Consider the following 20,353-nt stretch of genomic DNA (forward strand, 5'->3'; position numbering starts at 1 on the left):
GACTTGGTATTTTGAAATTATTTTTTTTCCCTTCTGATTCTGAAATTAAGTTGAATTATGGTTTTTCCACTTTTGAGAACTTACTGCTAAAATCTATCATTAGCATCTGAAAATTCTTCCCCTTAGAGCTTATGGTGCTTTTACCAATTGGTAATTGGAATGAGTTGGAATTAGAGTGTGTTAGATTGAAAATGAGGAATAGAAATTAGAATAAGTTGTTGGAATCGAAATTGGAATGGGTTGTATTTTCGTTCATGTGTTTAATTTGTTTAGGAATCGGAATGAACTGTGTTAAGTTATTAAAATACACTTAGCTAATTATTGTCATTTATATCATTATTTATTATAATAATTGTGAGTTGTTTTAATATTAACAACAACAATAATAATAGTGGTAGTAATAATAATAGCAACAACAAAAATAACACTAATTATTATTATTATTTTAATTATTATTGAAGTATTTTCTTAAAGAAGTGAGAGAATTTTTCTTGAAGTATTTTATGCAAGCCATGTTGATAGGTGTGCTTGGTTCGAGTAGACAGAACAGAACATACTTCTTTGCTCCACACCTTTTTTAATACCAATCTGATCTCCATATTGAATATTATTTGCTTATAATGAAATTTAGGTAGATATTAAATGATAAATTAAGGTTTCAAATCAAATGGGTGCAAAGAGTAAAATTATTTTTACCCGAACATGATAAATAATGAGTATTTTGATGAGAATTTTAGTAATTCAAAATTTAGCAAAATTATTAGAGACACTATAATTGGGTAAGAAAAATTCTCCTCAGAATCGGTCACAAAAACCTTTTCTTGGGACGGACGCAAATACCATTTTATATTACGAAATCATAACATAGATCTTAAAGTTTGACTTAAAAGAGACGTGTGACCGTTGTGAAAATAATAGTCTTCATTACTATTCTGTAAATCACAGGAATGTCACAATCTTTTTCCTATTAAAATACCTTGTAAAAGTTGGAGAGTGTTGTAATTTGTAAAAAGCTACCATATTAATTCATGAACGATAAAATTGCATTATAGATATTACTATATAACCCAAGAAAACCAAGAAAATCATGTTAATTGATGAATCTTTCGTTGCACTCGACAACTTGTGATATTTTTAAAACTTTTTGAGTTATAATAAAGAAATAATTCCATAATTCCATACATTCAAAGAAATATGATTTAAAAACGCAACCTTTTGAAATATAAAAACTCGTTCGTCCAGGCAACGCATGTCGTGAATGTAATAAAACTTTATGACAAGTAATAGTAGCATTTCATTTATTATTGCAAACCACAAACAGTAGAATAATGAAATTAAGGTGTTTGTCACAAACAGCTTTACAAGATACAGAAACAATTAAGTACACAAAGAATAATAACCAAAGGCAATCAACGAAAAATGAAACAAATACATTAAAAGGGTTCGAATTAATTCCCACATACGTAACAAATATGTGCGTGGCTTCATAATTAATTTGGAGGTTCACTGAGGAACGCGAAGATAAAGAGGGATGGGATTGTGAGAATTTGGAGGTGAGTCCCAGACCGAGAAAGCACTTGTCGAGTTCATCCATTTCTCTGTAATTTCAGGATAATGACGATGCAATACATCCTTCAGGCTCTCCGTGGTGTTCACCCACTCAAGTCCTTTCTTCGTGTATGTCTCCTCATTGAAACTGCTTGTGAAGAACCTGTCGGCTTCAAGTCTCCTGCAAATATATGGATGCCACATCACACATTTCAATAATATCTCATCGATTATATATAATATCTGTGGAGTTCTGTTTCTTTAACATTAGCGCTTGGTGTAGTAGTTAATTACCTGGACGCCATCAATAGGAAGATTACAAAAGCGGTCTCGCTGATAGCGAAACCCTTTATCTTTTTCTCTGCCATGAGGCCTACTTGAAGGTCAAGCTCTTCAACATCGTCACCGTACACTTCATTAAGCACTTCAATCGCTTCCTTATCCTCCGTCAGATCTTCCCACTTGGAGATAGGAATTAAGAGCAGAGCCCTACGGAACTCATTGTACCTAGCAACTTTTCTCTCCCTGTCCCTGTATACTGCACGCATGCATCATCATAAGCAGCCAATTTTGATTAGTTACCTTGCCTGCCACGAGCTATCAATCACTTCATGAAAGGAACGGTTGAGATCATCAGCTGATATATCTATTACCTTCAAGAGCTGGTAGGTCCACATGATCAGGCCTATCCGTGCCGTCCGTATTTTGCGGAATAAGGTCCCTTAGCCAGAGAGGATAATTCCAAAGCTCCAATGCCCCACAAGCTTGGTGACCCATTGAAACTATTCGCTTCTCAAATCCAATGGCTGATAAGGCCTTTTCTCCCTTGTGTCCAACCAAATTTTCCATAGGCACCCTTTTCGAACAAGCAAAGCAAATAAATAAATAAAGATATAATCACATATGTGAGAGGCATTTTTAGGTACAGATGTTTGAACTTTACAAAGCATATATTCACTCCTTTACAGTGATAGAAATGGTGTACACTACTTTAGGGTGTCGCTAAAGCACTGTGAATAGATAACAATACATATGCTTACTTCTCAGCCGACGGAGGAGATTTATTGGGTCCCGGTTGCGCGTCGATGTCCCTGAGATTGAGGGTATCTGGTAGAAGCGCGTGCATGCGGTAAACGCTGGTGAATTCCTCGGTCAATGAGTAAGGGACCCCATGATTTTCAGGCTTCTTCATGCCCACAAAGCCTCCCAAGATGGCTCCTCCAACGTGCCCAAATGTGTCTTTGAATTTCTTTCCCAGAATTCCATACCTGCACAAGATATCAAAAAAAAATTAATTAATTAATTAATTAATTAAATTCCTAACATTAATACCACATACAATGGGAAAAGAAAAAGAAACACTTTGTTAATTAATACCCTTGTAAATTACTGTTGGATCATTTTAGTCACGTAAAACAATTCTCTTAAAAGAGTCTACGTAATCATCTGAGAATAAAGGAATTTACATGATCATTTTGTCAAATCAAGGGTGTCGCTATAAAGCAATTGATGGTTCATTGTTGAAAAGTAATTTACCAGTTGATCCGCATCCCCGCAAGCAGGGTGTCGGTTTTGAGGAGCTCCACAGTCCAATCAATGGTATGAACTTTAGCAATCACAGCTGAAGTCACTAGCCTTGCATGGCGGTAAAGCTCTTCATCTCCCAAATCTGGATCTTCCCTCTGAAAAGTATATTTCAACCAAAACTTATAATAATATTTTTAATTAACAAGAGATGTGCGTATATTTATTCAATTAATTTTACACACGAACCTTGAGGGCGTCACAAACTGCATTGTGCTCTTTAACGAAAAGAGCCTGTAATGTTGAGAGACCAGCCCAAGTATTGCGAACATCTCCTGTTACAGCAACTCCGTTTTGGTCATGGAGAAGAAGCCCATCTTTTGCTATCTTCAGCTTCCCGTCCTTGAAAGTCCTCAATTTATGCAATCTCTCTGCGTTGCTTCCGTATATACCACTTCCATCCCTTCATGCATGTGCATGCAACAATATCGATTCAATCTCAATTTATGATCGATTCACTCAATTTTAAATTTCGATTTATACATGAACATCTCCTGTTATATTAATTAATGATTTCTTACCACCAGGGAGTACGAACGTTCAAGTGGCCCTCTTTGATTTCATAAAAGCCGGTTGGAACCTCCTTTGTCTTGTAGAATTTGAATGAACTAAGAGGGCATTTGTCTGCCACTTCTCTGGGCGCCACCAGCTCAACCTATACATACCATTATTATTGTTAATTTAATTTCCGGACAAAATAATTTCTTTAACTGTATTTTTAAATACTTTCAGGAAATGCCATATTAAAAAAAAAAAAACTGTAATATCCCCCTCCCTCTTCGTTGTTATAACCCAGACCTAAGTGTCGATCTAAAGAGCTAGGTCTTGCTGTCAAATGATCAATCCAATCATGTATATAGTAATTAAAATTTACAAACCTGATTGGTATCTTCCAAATGATCAATCCAATCATGTATCATAAACTGAATCCAAGTAGCTGCTATCATATTAAATTGCTTTCCTGTGTCTTTGAAACTTCTTCGTGATAGAAATTTTGTGGCAACTACCAATGGATCTGGTTTCAGAAGCTGCGTCAAATTAAAGTCATGATTAGATTGAACTTAAAATATGAGATATATTTTTATTGTTACTGTACTTGAACGATGCTGTTACATTTATAGGATGTATTATGTAATTTTAAAATCAATATAACATGTTTTATGTGAATGTTCTATACCACTGGGGCATTGACTCAAAATCAAATGATGAAATTCTTTGAGATGCAGGTCGAAACTTTGATTTGAATTCTCAAAGGGTTCTTATTTAAGCCTCCAAATAGAGGATATACTTCATTTATGTTATATTTGTACTTATTCGAAATTTTTGAAGTCAAAATTTTCATGGTCAAGAAAAGATTTTGGTGTCTCTTATTGAAAACTCGGTGCTGTAGATGATCATTTTCTTAAACCTTGGGGGTGTAATTATCATTTTTCCTTTTTTATAGATGAAAAACTAATTTGTTGAAATTATTATTTAATATTTAATTTCATGCTGATTTAAATAACTATAAAATCAAAATGATATTGATATAAAATATATAAATATGTAATTGAATAAAATGCATACTATAATGAAAAAAATATATAAATATTTCATTAGTTTTCGTTTGTACTAATTTAGGCAAATTAATGGTTGAATAAATATAGAAATAGTTAATTAATTATTCTATTCTTAATGATAAAATCATTATCTACAATCCAATCCAATGTCATACTACGCCCAATAAAGAGTAAAAAAAGAAAAAAATTGAATTCTACGAAATATAAATTATATTTTTACTATAATTAAAATCTGTTTATATTTTTACTGAAAATTAAAAAGAAAAAGAATGATGCTATCTTAATTCATGCTTCAAAAATCTAATATATAATATTTAAATAAGTTGAACCACAAACCAAAAATAATTGTGTCAAAACCAATCAATGTTTAACTTCATTCTAAATTGGCTTTGGTTTCCCGCTGTCTACTGTTCATGACTCATATTTAACAACTGTTTTGGGTTCAATTTAAGTAGTTGGTATATTTTTTTTTTTTTAGAGATAGAAGGGTAGGCGACGTTCATATAGATAAATTATTTAACCGACCTTTTTATAATTTGATTTTTAGTAGCCAATTAAATAAAGATGTTAAAAATCATACGGCTAAATCCTTGGGGAAGTAGTTTGTAGATTGCGTGTTTAATATTATAATAATTATACATCTACAAAATTGTTGTACAAACTTTCTTATACAATCTGAGTGGCGATTTACATAATGTTTAAGGGATTGATTATTTTCACGTAAGCCGCCACCTCAAATTGTAAAAGAAAATTTATAAAACAGTTTGTACATGTATCATTATTAATATTGTTGTTGGATATATATGTATATACCTTGTGTTTCTGATCAGCAGGGAGAATATTCCTCCCAAAGAAAGTTCCTTCACTGCCAGCTCCTTCATTGAAGGGATCGTTATATTCGCCATTGGCGGTCCGGTACGGATAATCCGCCGGATTAAACCGAACACCTGCCGGGGTTTTCCCGACGTTGAACAAGTTGTACTCCTGGTGAAGGTGTCGTCGAAGTCCCAGATAAAATAAACCAACAAACACGGGCAACCGGTGCCATAATATTCCCAGCTTATCCATGGAGTGCACAATCTGCATATGCCTCAGCACCACACATAAATAATAAGAAACCAAAAATTCAACAACAAAATATAAGAATGACAGTCAATATTATTAATGTTTAACAAACTAAAATAGTTAGAGGCTGCATGCAAGCATGAAGAGAGAGATAGTTTACGAGGAAGAGAAATTTGTCGATGAGAGTCATCCTGGAGACAACTTCATGGAAGTCTTTGTGGATGAAACGATGCAGAGGTGCTGTAAAAAGATTCTTCAGAAATTCCATTTTAATTTACAGAGATTTAAACGCAGTATTGTTTAGATACACTCTTCTAAAGACATGCTTTCGTTTGCTTATATAGAAGCAAGAGAGATGACTATTTCAATTGAGTGCTTGTGCTTAAAAAATATTATTCTGTTGATCATTGGGTTTCTTCTTTTTATTCTAGAATTCCTCATTGATCAGATGTTGAAAATGTCGATGGAACTTGGAAGCCTAGCTAGGCGCCAACGTTGATTAGCTAAAGTTGAAACGACTTGATTTTCTTTCTTTTTTTTCCCCAAAAAAGGTATTATATCAGATTCTACATACTCAGATTTAAAGATTTGGTAACTTTAAACTTTTTTATATCTTTCGCTATTCCCTACAAATTTTTATCAGTAATGCTACTTTGGCAAATGGTCTCTTAAAAGTCAACTGATTTTATTTTCATTGATCAGGAAAACAAAATGAGTTTATTGACTAAAATAATTCTTTTATAAGATAAATTGATAATTAAGATCACGTCATTTAATGTCAATAATCTCGCTTTCTATAAGATGCGCGGTAACTAATAATTCTAGCCCGTGTTTTGACTTTTGACATTTGGCATTGTAATTGCTGTGTGCGCACATATAAAGATTAAGAAGAGACGAGAAAAGTAAGCATCCAAAAAATAGATGTGTTTAATTTCAAACAACGCACAATTACTTAATGTCCTATTTAGTATTGTAGTTAAATAGTTGTAGTTTAAAAACTACAACATTTAAATATTTCATAAGTCCTCACACTCTACTTTAAGGGGTTAGTAATTTATTATGATACAAATGAGTTAAAGTTACTAATGTGTTAATTTTACATATTAATATTTTTGTGTTTCAGATTTTAAGTTAATTTCACGTTCTAAATCACAAATTTTATGCGTGCGTACGTACGTTATTTGGCATAAACTATCAATTTATTGCATTTCAAATTATGAATTTCTCATGCGCCACTGAATAAATGGTAAATGGAGGTGAAAGTTCAAAGTTCAGGGATTTTTTTCCTCTAACCCAATCGTCACACCGAAGAAAAAATTTCATGAAGAGTTCACGCTCCTTCAGATGAAATTCAAGCTATCGTCATGGCCGAAGAGGATTGAAATTCTAGGATGGTCAAATTTTATAGAGTTAATATTTTAGGCGTTAAGGTTAAAAAGAAAAAAGTATATAATTATTACATAAAATATTAGCTCCGTAAATTTTGCAACACTATAACAGTTATTGCAAAGTAAGTAGCTATAAATTAATTTCTAATAAAAAAGTAACTATATAACTATATATATATGTGTGTGTATAGCCTTTTCATCCTTATTTCACTTGACGCCGTTAGAATTTTCAGTCATCTATAGAAATAAGATTTTTTTTTGGTGTATTAAACCATCTGATATTTGAATATCATATTAGACCCTAACTAATCCAAATTTGAGCCGGGTAGGACCACTAAGGCAGCAAAACTCTCCCAACAAATAATTAACGCAGTTGTATTCTCAAGTTTCGAACAAGACTTAATCATACAATTACCAATATCATAACTATTAGGATTGGTGAATAATCATTAATTTAAAATAAAACATTTTTATTCAATTGGTAACTGAAGAAACTATGTTAGAAAAAAATGAAGAAGGTGTTTTATATATTCAGCATATTAATTATCATTTACTTAACTAGTTAATAAAATAATGTTATTTATTATGATCAATAATTCCCTAGGGGTCTAAACAAGTGATTTTCAAACAACTTTACTTAACAACAGCCAATAAGAGAGTAACACGTGGACATCAATATTTCAATTTCACTGACAAAAGGTGAATGTAAAGATAATGATGATGATCTTTTAATGAAGGCAACTATAATAATTTTCTTCACAAAATTATAGGTCTTTCCCAAAATAATTTCACAAATTTGTTTGTCATTTAATGCTCATCAATTTAACTTAATACAACTACCACTTTCATTTTAGTTTTTCAAAATAAATGAACACATGACATAACATCATTTACTTGTTATATGATTGATATAGTACCTCCAATATATTTTAAAATTCCTCATTAATGAGATGTTGAAATGATGATGGAACTTTGAAGCCTGGCTAGTAGCCAACTTTGATCAGCTAAAGTTCAAACAAATTGCTTTTCTTTCATTATTTATTGAGAATACATATTTACCTATAATCCTCAAAAATACAAATTTACCATTCAATCCAATCTATTTAATGAAAAATTCTAAAATACTTCTAATGTATTACAACTAATTAATGCATGCATGATATAACAACGGCAAAATATAATATAAGACAGCATAAGTCCTCCCTAAAAGTGATTGGATGAATTTGTCATTTTTACAAAGCAATGAAATTATTTTAACCTAGACTAAATTAAAACAAATATTATACAAAACATTATTTATTGAGTCTACTATGAACTATCTTATTTATATATATACATGAACTTTTGTTGGGGGAAATATAAATATTATTAATTTTATTAAGATTATAAAAAGTTATGTCCCTAATACTGTTTTGGCTTAGGCACACAACTTCACAAACTTGATACTTGGATGTTGTTACTGATTTCCTGCGGATTCAACACTATAAATGAATTACTTTTGATTTTATTCTATAAACAAATTCTTAAATTACTTGTAACGATCTCCTCAAGGGCTTGGAGGATCGATTACGGTAAAAATTGAATTTTCATTATAATGACTAGAGTCTTTTTTAATTTATGTTGTGAATATATGTAACCAAAGCCGAGGTTTTTACTTTTACCTATAGAGAGTAAATAGATTGATTATTTGTGCTTATTCAAGAAATTATTCTATAACATTACACGTAAATTTTTGTCCAATGGATACTAGCATGGATGCAAAGAGTAGTTTGCAAACCTAAACACGCATGTGACGGGTTATTGCGTTCAAGATTGTGTTAGTTGTTAACAATTTCTAATCAATTAGTTGGAATTTTGTGCAAAACAATTGTAAGACTTTTGATGACCAGCTTCCAACCTGCTCATCAGGTTAATTTCCTTACGTGTATCTTTCTAAGCCATTAGGTAATTAATATCCAGTGGTAAGTTTGGTAAAGACAAAAGTTTGGGTACGTAATCACTTATGCAAGGACAGCAAGGTAGTCATGGCCGACGTAGATACCTTAAAATAAGTCATGCATCTTTACGTTGAAGATTAAAAACAATAAGCCATAATCTATATAGAATACGAAATCCCTGACTTCATATAGAATAAATTACTCTTTATCAGTTGCCAATTTGACATTTTTCCGTTGTAACGCTTAGCTAATTCTCTCATTAAAAAGATCAAACGACCAATGTAATAGTTTCTACCTTGCACGTATTTCATTCTTGGATAATAATAGAGAACATGTGATTAAATAATTCAAATGGAAGAACCCGTATCCAAAAAGACAATATTTTGACTGAAAAAATTGGATGGCGCAGTGGCTAGCCGCCGCGAAATTCTTTTAAAAAATGCAAAATAAATAAATAAAATGAACAAAGTAGAGGTGAAGCAAATCGCAGACCATGTGCAAATCGCAGACCGCGTGCCAAATTGCCAGTTGCCAATATTCAATTTTTAAAACATAGAAGAAGACTTTTCTTTTGAAATATACCTTGCTTTACGGTGGCTTTGTTTCTTTATTGATTATTTAATTCTAAATTTAATTAGCAAAACATTCGCTTAGGATTTTGAATAGAATATCGATTCCTTCCTGAACTTAGATAAGATGGTGAAGTTAATAATCTTGTTTTTCAATATTTATTTGAAGATCTGGAGCGAGTTGCTGTCTGCTAGATTGAGATCTTTAACTGCTAGTTGTGACGTTATTATGATAATAGTCTTTTATGGGTCCGCCCAAGTACCTTGAATGTAACTTACCACTTGACTGTAAGATTTTGTTCAGCCCCCTATACTCTAGTTATTTATAATTTTTCATGAATATTGTAAACTTTTTTGGATTGTAAAATTGAGTGTAACCCCTTACACTCAATTTTATTTTATTGAAACCCTAGAGTACGAATTTGCTCCCTATAATTTTAAATTCCCAAAATAACCTCCATTTAATTAAAAAATATAATGATTATTAAATGAATTATAATTATCATTATTATTTTATTATAATCATAAATATAATTATATTTTTTAAATAAATGATTATATTTTTTTAACAATATAAAGAGAAGATTGATGGAGAACTTTAAACAATTTGACGTATTCACATATTTATATGTATATGCGAGTTAAACATTTATTTATTTATTACATCCTTTTTGTGAATTGTAAATCATAAGGAAACGACTTTGAGGGAGCAATTAGAGTCACAAGTCCCTACTATTTCTTTTATGTAATAGAATTTATGGAGCCAATTAACGGTTGCGAAAAAAGCCCAATGATGCTAAGAGTTTCAATGGATGTATTTATAGTAACTCCCCCAATGACCTGCTTTTTAATTGATATGCAACAGTAAAAACATTTTTGTGAATGAAGCTCACACCAATTTCCATTGCCACTTTTGGTGTTGTCTAAACATTTTGGAATGGCACCATTAATAGAACATCCAAGCAAAAAAAGTACAAAAAATTTTGTGATCAAGAGAAAATTAATTGCAATTAATGGAAGTCATTGGAGAAAGTGGTGCACTATTGGAGAACTTTAAACAAATTAATCGCATAATGTTAATATGTCAAATCATCAAATTTTAAATAGATGATTATATTTTTTAAAATATATAATCATCTATTTTAAAAAATATAATTATATTTATGATTATAATAAAATAATAATAATTATAATTCATTTAATAATTATTATATTTTTTAATTAAATGGAGGTTATTTTTGGAATTTAAAATTATAAGGGGCGAATTCATACTTCAAGGTTTCAATAAAATAAAATTGAGTGTAAGGAGTTAAACGCAATTTTACAATTCAGAAAGTTTTATAATATTTATGAATAAATTATAAATAATATAAAGTATAGGGGGCTGGACAAAATTTTAGGGCCAAACCGTAAGTTACATTAAACGTAACTTAGGTGGACCAGTATTTTATTAGGGTTTAGGCACGTCTTAAATCTTTAATAGTATAAGTGATTCTGCAGAGAGATGAGAATGTCCATACAAAAAAGTTATTATTGATAACGAAAAATATGACGATAATTACTTAATATAGTGGAACATCGATAAATTAATTCTTAATAAATTGATAATCTCAATAACTCGATTAAATCATTTTTATTGGTCCTAATTACGGTCAATGTGGTAAATTAATTATTTGATTAATTTATAAGATAAACAATTTAAAAAAAATCATATTTTCCTATAAGATCCACCTACTATATAAATTTATAATTGCCAAATTTGAAACTAAATTAATCCAAGAGATATGTCATGTTTGGCTTTTGCAAAATATATTTTTAGGGCCCATTTGGGATTGCTGTTAGGAGACTTAAAAGTGATTTTGAAAATCTAAAAACTAATTTTAGTGTTTGGTAAAAAAAAATCAAAATCACTTTTGTCAAAATCAGCCCCTCCACAGTTGATTTTGAAAAGCAGTGAATAAGTAACTTTTAGATTCTGATTTTAAGAATAAATTTTATCCTTAAATACAATTCTATAAATATCCTCAAAATTATTAACTAAACCCAAAATTATCCTTATTCAAATTAGAAACAAAATAAGTATTTTAATAAATTTTTATTATAATTCATCAATATAAATTTATTAATATCAATTTGTTGGTCGAATTATTATTAAATTTGTTTCACTATATTATTAATTTAATTATCAAATTTTTTGAGATAAAAAAATAAAAAAAGTAAAATCAATAAATTATAAATTTTATTTTTAGTAAAAATTATTATAATACACAATTAAAAATATTATATGTACATGTTTTTATATGTATAAGTAAATTTAATCTTGTATTATGAATATTTTAGTAATTTATTTTCTCTCAGCAGTTTACCAGTAAAATTTACCAAACATCCATAACTGCTTTCAAAACTCACAGTAATTCTGAAAACAAAATTCACCAAACACTTAACTGATTTTCTTCACAACTGATTATTTCTACAGCACAGCTAACAACAATTATTTTAAAAGCTACAACATTCCCAAACTGGCCTTTAATGTTGTTTGCTGTTTCTTGAAATTAATTTGGAATTAAATCTCATCTCTAACTCTTTTTGTAATGTGAAATTTCAATTTACATTGTCGTTTTCTAACAACTACAAGACGAGCTCTATATGCCATCTTTAATATGAAAAAAATAAAAACTCTAGAATAATCTAGTTACTACTCAAGATAACTAACTACTATTCAAATAAAACATAACAAATACTAGATCAAGGTATGTAAAGACTAGAAACATGATTACAATTTCCAAAATTAAGGAATTTTTTCATAAATTAATAATTTATTACTTTTTCGGTATATTAATATTGCTAAATTAATAAATTTTTTAGTTTTAGATGATACATTTGACAATGTGCCAGAACGAGTAAAAGTTTGTTACTTCTAATCCCATCATATGTACACAATCAGGACACTAATGATGTGTTCACTAATCAGTAATCAGAATGGATTGGAATCAGAATGGAGTGAAATCGAAATGGGCTAAAATCGGAATGAAGAATGGGAATCAGAATGAAGAATGGGAATCAGAATAAATTGTTTAATTTTACTATGGAAATCAAAATTGTAATGAACTTTATTGCCATTAATGTGTTTACTTTATCTTGGAATTGTAATTGATAGTTATAAGTTATTAAACTGATCTTAATTTATTATTGTCGTCGTCATCGTCATAATAATAATAGTAGTAGTAGTAGTAGTAGTAGTAGTAATTATAATTATATTAGCAATAATATTATAATTATTATGTATTATAATTAATACTAATAATAAAATTAGTATAACAATAACATTTATTTATTTATTTATATTATTATGATGATGATGATGATCACTAGCAATAATAAAAAGTAGTAATTGTAGTGATTAATAACTATAATTAATATTAATAGTAACAATTTATCATCATCATCATCAACAATAAATTTTTCATCATCATCATCATCATCATCATCATAATAATATAAGGAAGGATAAAATGGAAACTTCATGATTTAAGTGAATGTAATATGGTCACTTTAAGGAATGCGAATCTCATTCCCACCTCCCCCATATGAATGAGAATTCCAGTAATCATTCCTAATTTTAGGTGGGGTCTACCACTTTAATTCTCATTTATCTTTCATTTTAGCAAATAAACACATTATTCATTCACATTCCTTGATTCTCATTCTCATTCCCAATAAGTAAACACACACCATAAAAATATTTATTTTGCGTAAACCTTTTTTTTATCAAAAAAATAATTCCCCTCCCGTCTTGCTAAATATATTATCCTCTTGAACCTATCCTATCTTGTTTTACCCCCGATAATCATCCTCATGTGAAGGGTCATCATAATTAAATCTAAGAATAAATATATACACACATGCAAATATACACACATGAAGATAGGGCTAGGCAAAATCGGATTCGGATTAGGTTCGGCTTGACCCGATCGAATTTCGGGTTGGGTAGAAATCTATCCGAATTCGATCTAGACTTATAACCCGATCCGACACGATTCGAATATATATTCGGATCGGATTCGATCGGATCAAGTAAAAAAATCGGGTTGAGTTCGGTTTGGATCAAATTCGTATTAAAAACGGTTTGGATTGGGAAATGAAAAATTTATGCCCATCATTGGAAAAAATTAATACATTATAGCTTTCTTTACCACTGGTTTTCTTTATCATTAGCTGGTGAACATTAAAATTTTACAATTTATATATGATAATAATCACAACATCAAGAAATACTATCAAAATTTCAAAACACAAGGCTCGGGTTGCTGGGTTGGAGAAGTTGGGTGGTTGGGTTCAAGTGGAGCATGGAGGCGAGAAATTTGGTGATGGATGGAGCCACAGACCTAGTGGCTGTGTCTGCAAATGATCGCTGGTTGTTGTGCTACGTCTTTGCGTCAGCATCGGTTTACTTTTGTGACTAAAACTAGATTTGTGAAACCCAATTTGTGAAAATTGGAGAGTGAAGGCTGAAAAAGAAGAAAGCTGGGTTGTGAAGATTGAAGAGTGAAAACTGCAAAAGAACCAAAGAGGAGAGTGAAGCATGAGGCTATGAAGTGTGAGTAAAGGCTATCTTTGTGTGATTTTTTGTGTGTGCGTGGCTCTGTCAGTGTGTGTATGCCATACACTGTATGGAGGGGGTGGGGTGGTGGGTGTTTGTCAGTGTTTGTGTTTTGCACCTCTTGGGTGTGTGTGTTTTGATTTTTTTTCAATAGCCAAATCCGATCGGATTTTCGGATCAGATTTTCACTCGATTCGATCGGGTTGGCTAAATTAAATTCGATTGGGTTAGGTTAATAACCCGATCTGATCCGAACCCCATTTTTTTTGGGTCGGATTAGGTCGGGTTATTTACCCAACCCTAGTGTTAAGGTTTTTTTTATATATATATATATATATATAAAGTCTCATAATGCAGATGTTCATATTTTTTAAAAATTTTGATTCGAGATTTTACGATGTTTCAAAATAATTTTCAGCAATTTACATCAATGTAATAGTTTTTTAACATATTTTGAACACCTCAAACCCACATCAATGAAATTAAGGTGTTTGTCACAAACAACTTTACAAGATACAGAAACACTGAAGTACATAAAGAATAATAACCCAAGGCAATCAACGAAAAATGAAACAAATACATTAAAAGGGTTCGAATTAATTAGCACGTACGCAACAAATATGTGCGTGGCTTCATAATTAATTTGGAGGTTCACTGAGGAACGCGAAGATAAAGAGGGATGGGATTGTGAGAGTTTGGAGGTGAGTCCCAGACGGAGAAAGCACTTGTTGAGTTCATCCATTTCTCTGTAATTTCAGGATAATGACGATACAATACATCCTTCAGGCTCTCCGTTGTGTTGACCCACTCAAGTCCTTTCTTCGTGTATGTCTCCTCATTGAAACTGCTTGTGAAGAACCTGTCGGCTTCAAGTCTCCTGCAAATATATGGATGCCACATCACACATTTCAATAATGTCTCATCGATTATATATAATATCTGTGGAGTTCTGTTTCTTTAACATTAGCGCTTGGTTTAGTAGTTAATTACCTGGATGCCATCAATAGGAAGATTAAAAAAGCGGTCTCGCTGATAGCGAAACCCTTTATCTTTTTCTCTGCCATGAGGCCTACTTGAAGGTCAAGCTCTTCAACATCGTCACCGTACACTTCATTAAGCACTTCAATCGCTTCCTTATCCTCCGTCAGATCTTCCCACTTGGAGATAGGAATTAAGAGCAGAGCCCTACGGAACTCATTGTACCTAGCAACTTTTCTCTCCCTGTCCCTGTATACTGCACGCATGCATCATCATAAGCAGCCAATGTTGATTAGTCACCTTGCCTGCCATGATCCATCAATCACTTCATGAAATGAACGGTTGAGATCATCAGCTGATGTATATATATATATTACCTTCAAGAGCTGGTAGGTCCACATGATCAGCCTATCCGTGCCGTCCGTATTTTGCGGAATAAGGTCCCTTAGCCAGAGAGGATAATTCCAAAGCTCCAATGCCCCACAAGCTTGGTGACCCATTGAAACTATTCGCTTCCCAAATCCAATGTCTGATAAGGCCTTTTCTCCCTTGTGTCCAACCAAATTTTCCATAGGCACCCTTTTCGAACAAGCAAGCAAATAAATTAATTAATAAAGATATAATCACATATGCGAGAGGCATTTTTAGGTACAGATGTTTGAACCTTAAAAAGCGTATATTCACTCCTTTATAGTGATAGAAATGGCGTACACTACTTTAGGTTGTTTGTACAGCACTGTAAATAGATAACTGTATTTTATAAAGTGTGGATTTGAGAATAGTTACCATATATATAATAATACATATGCTTACTTCTCAGCCAACGGAGGAGATTTATTGGGTCCCGGTTGAGCATCGATGTCCCTGAGATTAAGGGTATCTGGTAGAAGCGCGTGCATGCGGTAAACGCTGGTGAATTCCTCGGTCAATGAGTAAGGGACCCCATGATTTTCAGGCTTCTTCATGCGTACAAAGCCTCCCAAGATGGCTCCTCCAACGTGCCCAAATGTGTCTTTGAATTTCTTTCCCAGAATTCCATACCTGCACAGGATATATTAAAAAAAAATTAATTAAATTCATAACATTAATATCACATATGCTGGGAACAGAAAAAGAAACACTTTGTTAGATAACATTGCCCTCGTAAATTACAGTATTGGATCATTGTGGTCAAGTAATACAATTCTCTTACAAGGTATACGCAATCATCTGAGAATAAAGGAGTTTAAATGATCATTTTGTCAAATCAAGGGTGTCGCTATAAAGCAATTGATGCTTCATTGTTGAAAAGTAATTTACCAGTTGATACGCATCCCTGCAAGCAGGGTCGGTTTTGAGGAGCTCCTCAGTCCAATCAATAGTATGAACTTTAGCAATCACAGCTGAAGTCACTAGCCTTGCATGGCGGTAAAGTTCTTCATCTCCCAAATCTGGATATTCCTTCTGAAAATTAAATTGGAAAATTAAAATATCATGCAAATTTCAACGATAACTCGTAATAATATTTTTAGTTAACAAGGGATGTGCGTATATTTATTCAATTAATTTTACACACGAACCTTGAGGGCGTCACAAACCGCATTGTGCTCTTTAACGAAAAGAGCCTGTAATGTTGAGAGACCAGCCCAAGTATTGCGAACATCTCCTGTTACAGCAACTCCGTTTTGGTCATGGAGAAGAAGCCCATCTTTTGCTATTTTCAGCTTCCCGTCCTTGAAAGTCCTCAATTTATGCAATCTCTCTGCGTTGCTTCCATATATAGCACTTCCATCCCTTCATGCACGTGCATCAACAATATCGATTCATTCTCAATTTATGATCGATTCGTTCAATTTTAAATCTCGATTTATACATGAACATGTCCTGTTATTAATCAATGATTTCTTACCACCAAGGAGTACGAACGTTCAAATGCCCGTGTTTGATTTCATGAAAGCCGGTTGGAACCTCCTTTGTCTTGTAGAATTTGAAAGAACTAAGAGGGCATTTGCCTGCCACTTCTCTGGGCGCCACCAGCTCAACCTATACATAATTACATACCATTATTATTATTAATTTAATTTCCAAGTAAAATAACTTCTTTAAACAGTATTTTTAAATACTTTCAGGAAATGCCATATTAAAATCTGTAATCATCCCCCTCCCTCTTCATTATTCGAACCCCAAACCTATGCATTGATAAGGGGCTGTCGACTCTCAAATGATCAATCCAATCATATATATAATAATTAAAATTTACAAACTTGATTTGTGTCCTCCAAATGATCAATCCAATCATGTATCATAACTGAATCCACGCAGCTGCTATCGTATTGAATTGCTTTCCTGTGTCTATGAAACTCCTCCGTGATAGAAGTTTTGTGGCAACTACGACTGGATCTGGTTTCAGTAGCTGCGTCAAATTAAAGTCATGATTAGATTGAACTTAAAATATGAGATATATTTTTATTGTTACTGTACCTGAACGATGCTCATACATTAATAGGACGTATTATGTAATTTTAAAATCAATATAACATGTTTTATGTGAATGTTCTATACCACTGGGGCATTGACTCAAAATCAAATGATAAAATTCTTTGAGCTGCTGGTCGAAACTTTGATTTGAACAGTAAAATTTCAAATTCTAAGCTTATTCCATGTTCTCAAAGGGTTCCTATTTAAACCTCCAAATAGAGGATATACTTCATTTATGTTATATTTGTACTTATTCAAAATTTTTGAAATAAAAATTTTCATGGTCATGAAAAAATTTTGGTGTCTCTTATTGAAAACTTGGTGGTGTACATGACTATTTTCTAAACTTTGGGGGTGTAGTTGCCATTTTTTCTCTTTTCATTGATAAAAAATAATTTGTTGAATTTATTATTTAATATTTAATTTCATGCTGATTTAAATAATAAAAAAATCAAAATTATTTATTTTGATTTTGATATAAAATATATAAATATGTAATTGAATAAAATGCACACTATAATGAAAAAATAAATAAATATTTCATTAGTTTGCGTTTGTACTAATTTATTCAAATTAATGGTTGAATAAATATAGAAATAGTTAATTAATTATTCTATTCTTAATGATAAAATCATTATCTACAATCCAATCCAATCCAATGTCAAACTACACCCAATAAGGTGTAAAAGAGTAAAAAAAAAAATTGAATTCTACGAAATAATAAACTATATTTTTACTAGAAAATCTGTTTATATTTTTTACTGAAAATTAAAAAGAAAAAGAATGATTCTATCTTAATTCATGCTTCAAAAATCTAATATATACTATTTAGATAAGTTGAACCACAAACCAAATATAATTGTATCAAAACCAATCAATGTTTGACTTCATTCTAAATTGGCTTTTGTTTCCTGCTGTCTACTGTACAGGACTCATATTTAACAACTTTTGGGGGTCAATTTAAGTAGTTGGTAGATTTTTTATTTTTTAGAGATAGAAGGGTACATAGGCGACGTTGATATATATATAAATTATTTAACCATACCATTTTATAATTCGATTTTTAGTAGCTAATTAAATAAATTTGCTAAAAATCATATGGCTAAATCCTTGGGGAAGTAATTTTTAGATTGCGTGTATAATATTATACATCTACAAATTGTTGTACAAAATTTCTTATACAATCTGAGTGGCGATTTACATAGTGTTTAAGGGATTGATTATTTTCATTAACTGCCTTGACTTTAAGTAATTATTTCATGTCATGTAAGCCGCCGCCTTAAATTGTTCATGAAAATTTGTAAAACAGTTTCTACTAGTTTGTACTTATATCATTGTTAATATTATTGTTGGATATACATGTACATACCTTGTGTTTTTTATCAGCAGGGAGAACATTCCTGCCAAAGAAAGTTCCTTCACTGCCAGCACCTTCAATGAAGGGATCGTTATATTCGCCATTGGCGGTCGGGTACGGATAATCGCCCGGATTAAACCGAACGCCTGCCGGGGTTTTCCCGACGTTGTCGCCGAAGTCCCAGATAAAATAAACCAACAAACACGGGCAACCGGTGCCATAATATTCCCAGCTTATCCATGGTGTGCACAATCTGCATAAGCATGACCACGACACATACATAATAAGAAACCAAAAATTCAACAACAAAATGTAAGAATGACAATCAATATTATTAATGTTTAACAAACTAAAATAGTTAAAAGCTGCATGCATGCATGGAGAGAGATATTTTACCAGGAAGAGAAATTTGTCGATGAGAGTCATCCTGGAGACAACTTCATGGAAGTCTTTGTGGATGAAATGATGCAGAGGTGCTGTGAAGAGATTCTTCAGAAATTCCATTTTAATTTAAATAGAATGAAACGCAGTATTGCTTGGATACACTTTTCTAAAGACATGCCTTCGTTTGCTTATATAGAAGCAAGAGGGATGACTATTTCAGTTGAGTGCTTTTCCTTTTCTCTTTTGATTCTGTTGACAATTAATGAGATGTTGAAATGTCGGCGGAACGTGGAAGCCTAGCTAGTAGCCAACTTTTTTTGGCTAAAGTTGAAACAACTCGATTTTCTTTCATTGTAATTATTATTATTATTTTGGTCTATTAACGATTTGGTATCAAAAAATTACATTGAGATCCGATTAATCCGGATTCAAGATAAATAAGACCATTAAAATGATAAAATTCTTTCAACAAGTATTTAACACAGTTACGTTCTCAAGTCTCGATTTAAGAATCTGTATTAAGTTATAACAATCTCATACCAACTGATCTACACGTTCATTGATATTTTGTTTCATTATTTATTGAGAATGTAAATTTACCTATAATCCTTAAAAGTACAAATTTACCCTTCAATCCAATCTATTTAATGGCAAAATTAACATATGGCAGCATTTGTCATTTTACCAGAACTTTGGTGTACAGTGTACACAGTGGCAAAGCTATGAAATTATCTTAATCCTGACTAAATTAAAACAAATATTATACAAACTTTATTTATTGAGTCTATTATGAATTATCTTAGTTATGTACATAAGTTTTTGTTGGCGCTGATATAGATATTATTAATTTTATTGAGATTATAAAGCAGTTGTGTTATATCCCTGATACTGTTTTGGCTTCGGCACACAACTCCACTAACTCGATAC

The 20,353-nt window shown here is 31.6% G+C and overlaps 1 protein-coding gene and 1 pseudogene across 1 annotated transcript; both read right to left on the minus strand.

The window, feature by feature from the left end:
• Positions 1–1,333: 1,333 nt before the first annotated feature.
• On the minus strand, positions 1,334–6,030 carry LOC18050569 (alpha-dioxygenase 1). Its single transcript, XM_006446379.2, has 10 exons — positions 5,917–6,030; positions 5,505–5,771; positions 4,011–4,160; positions 3,654–3,787; positions 3,322–3,535; positions 3,085–3,230; positions 2,589–2,816; positions 2,202–2,404; positions 1,843–2,086; positions 1,334–1,729 (listed from the first exon to the last, which is right to left on the minus strand). Exons 1-10 carry the CDS (start codon positions 6,022–6,024, stop codon positions 1,504–1,506), a joined length of 1,920 nt encoding a protein of 639 aa, XP_006446442.1. The 5' UTR covers positions 6,025–6,030; the 3' UTR covers positions 1,334–1,503.
• Positions 6,031–14,751: 8,721 nt separating this feature from the next.
• Positions 14,752–19,564, minus strand: LOC18050570 (annotated as a pseudogene).
• Positions 19,565–20,353: the final 789 nt, after the last annotated feature.

This window comes from Citrus clementina, unplaced genomic scaffold (assembly GCF_000493195.1).
Source record: "Citrus clementina cultivar Clemenules unplaced genomic scaffold, Citrus_clementina_v1.0 scaffold_2, whole genome shotgun sequence".
Taxonomy (NCBI): Eukaryota; Viridiplantae; Streptophyta; class Magnoliopsida; order Sapindales; family Rutaceae; genus Citrus; species Citrus x clementina.

Coding starts and splice junctions, on each gene's coding strand:
- LOC18050569 (XM_006446379.2), bottom strand. CDS start 6,024: ATGGAATTTCTGAAGAATCTTTTTACAGCACCTCTGCATCGTTTCATC. Junction 3,231..3,321: donor CAGTTTGTGACGCCCTCAAG/GTTCGTGTGTAA, acceptor TATACTTTTCAG/AGGGAAGATCCAGATTTGGG. Junction 2,405..2,588: donor TCTCCTCCGTCGGCTGAGAA/GTAAGCATATGT, acceptor TTGTTCGAAAAG/GGTGCCTATGGAAAATTTGG.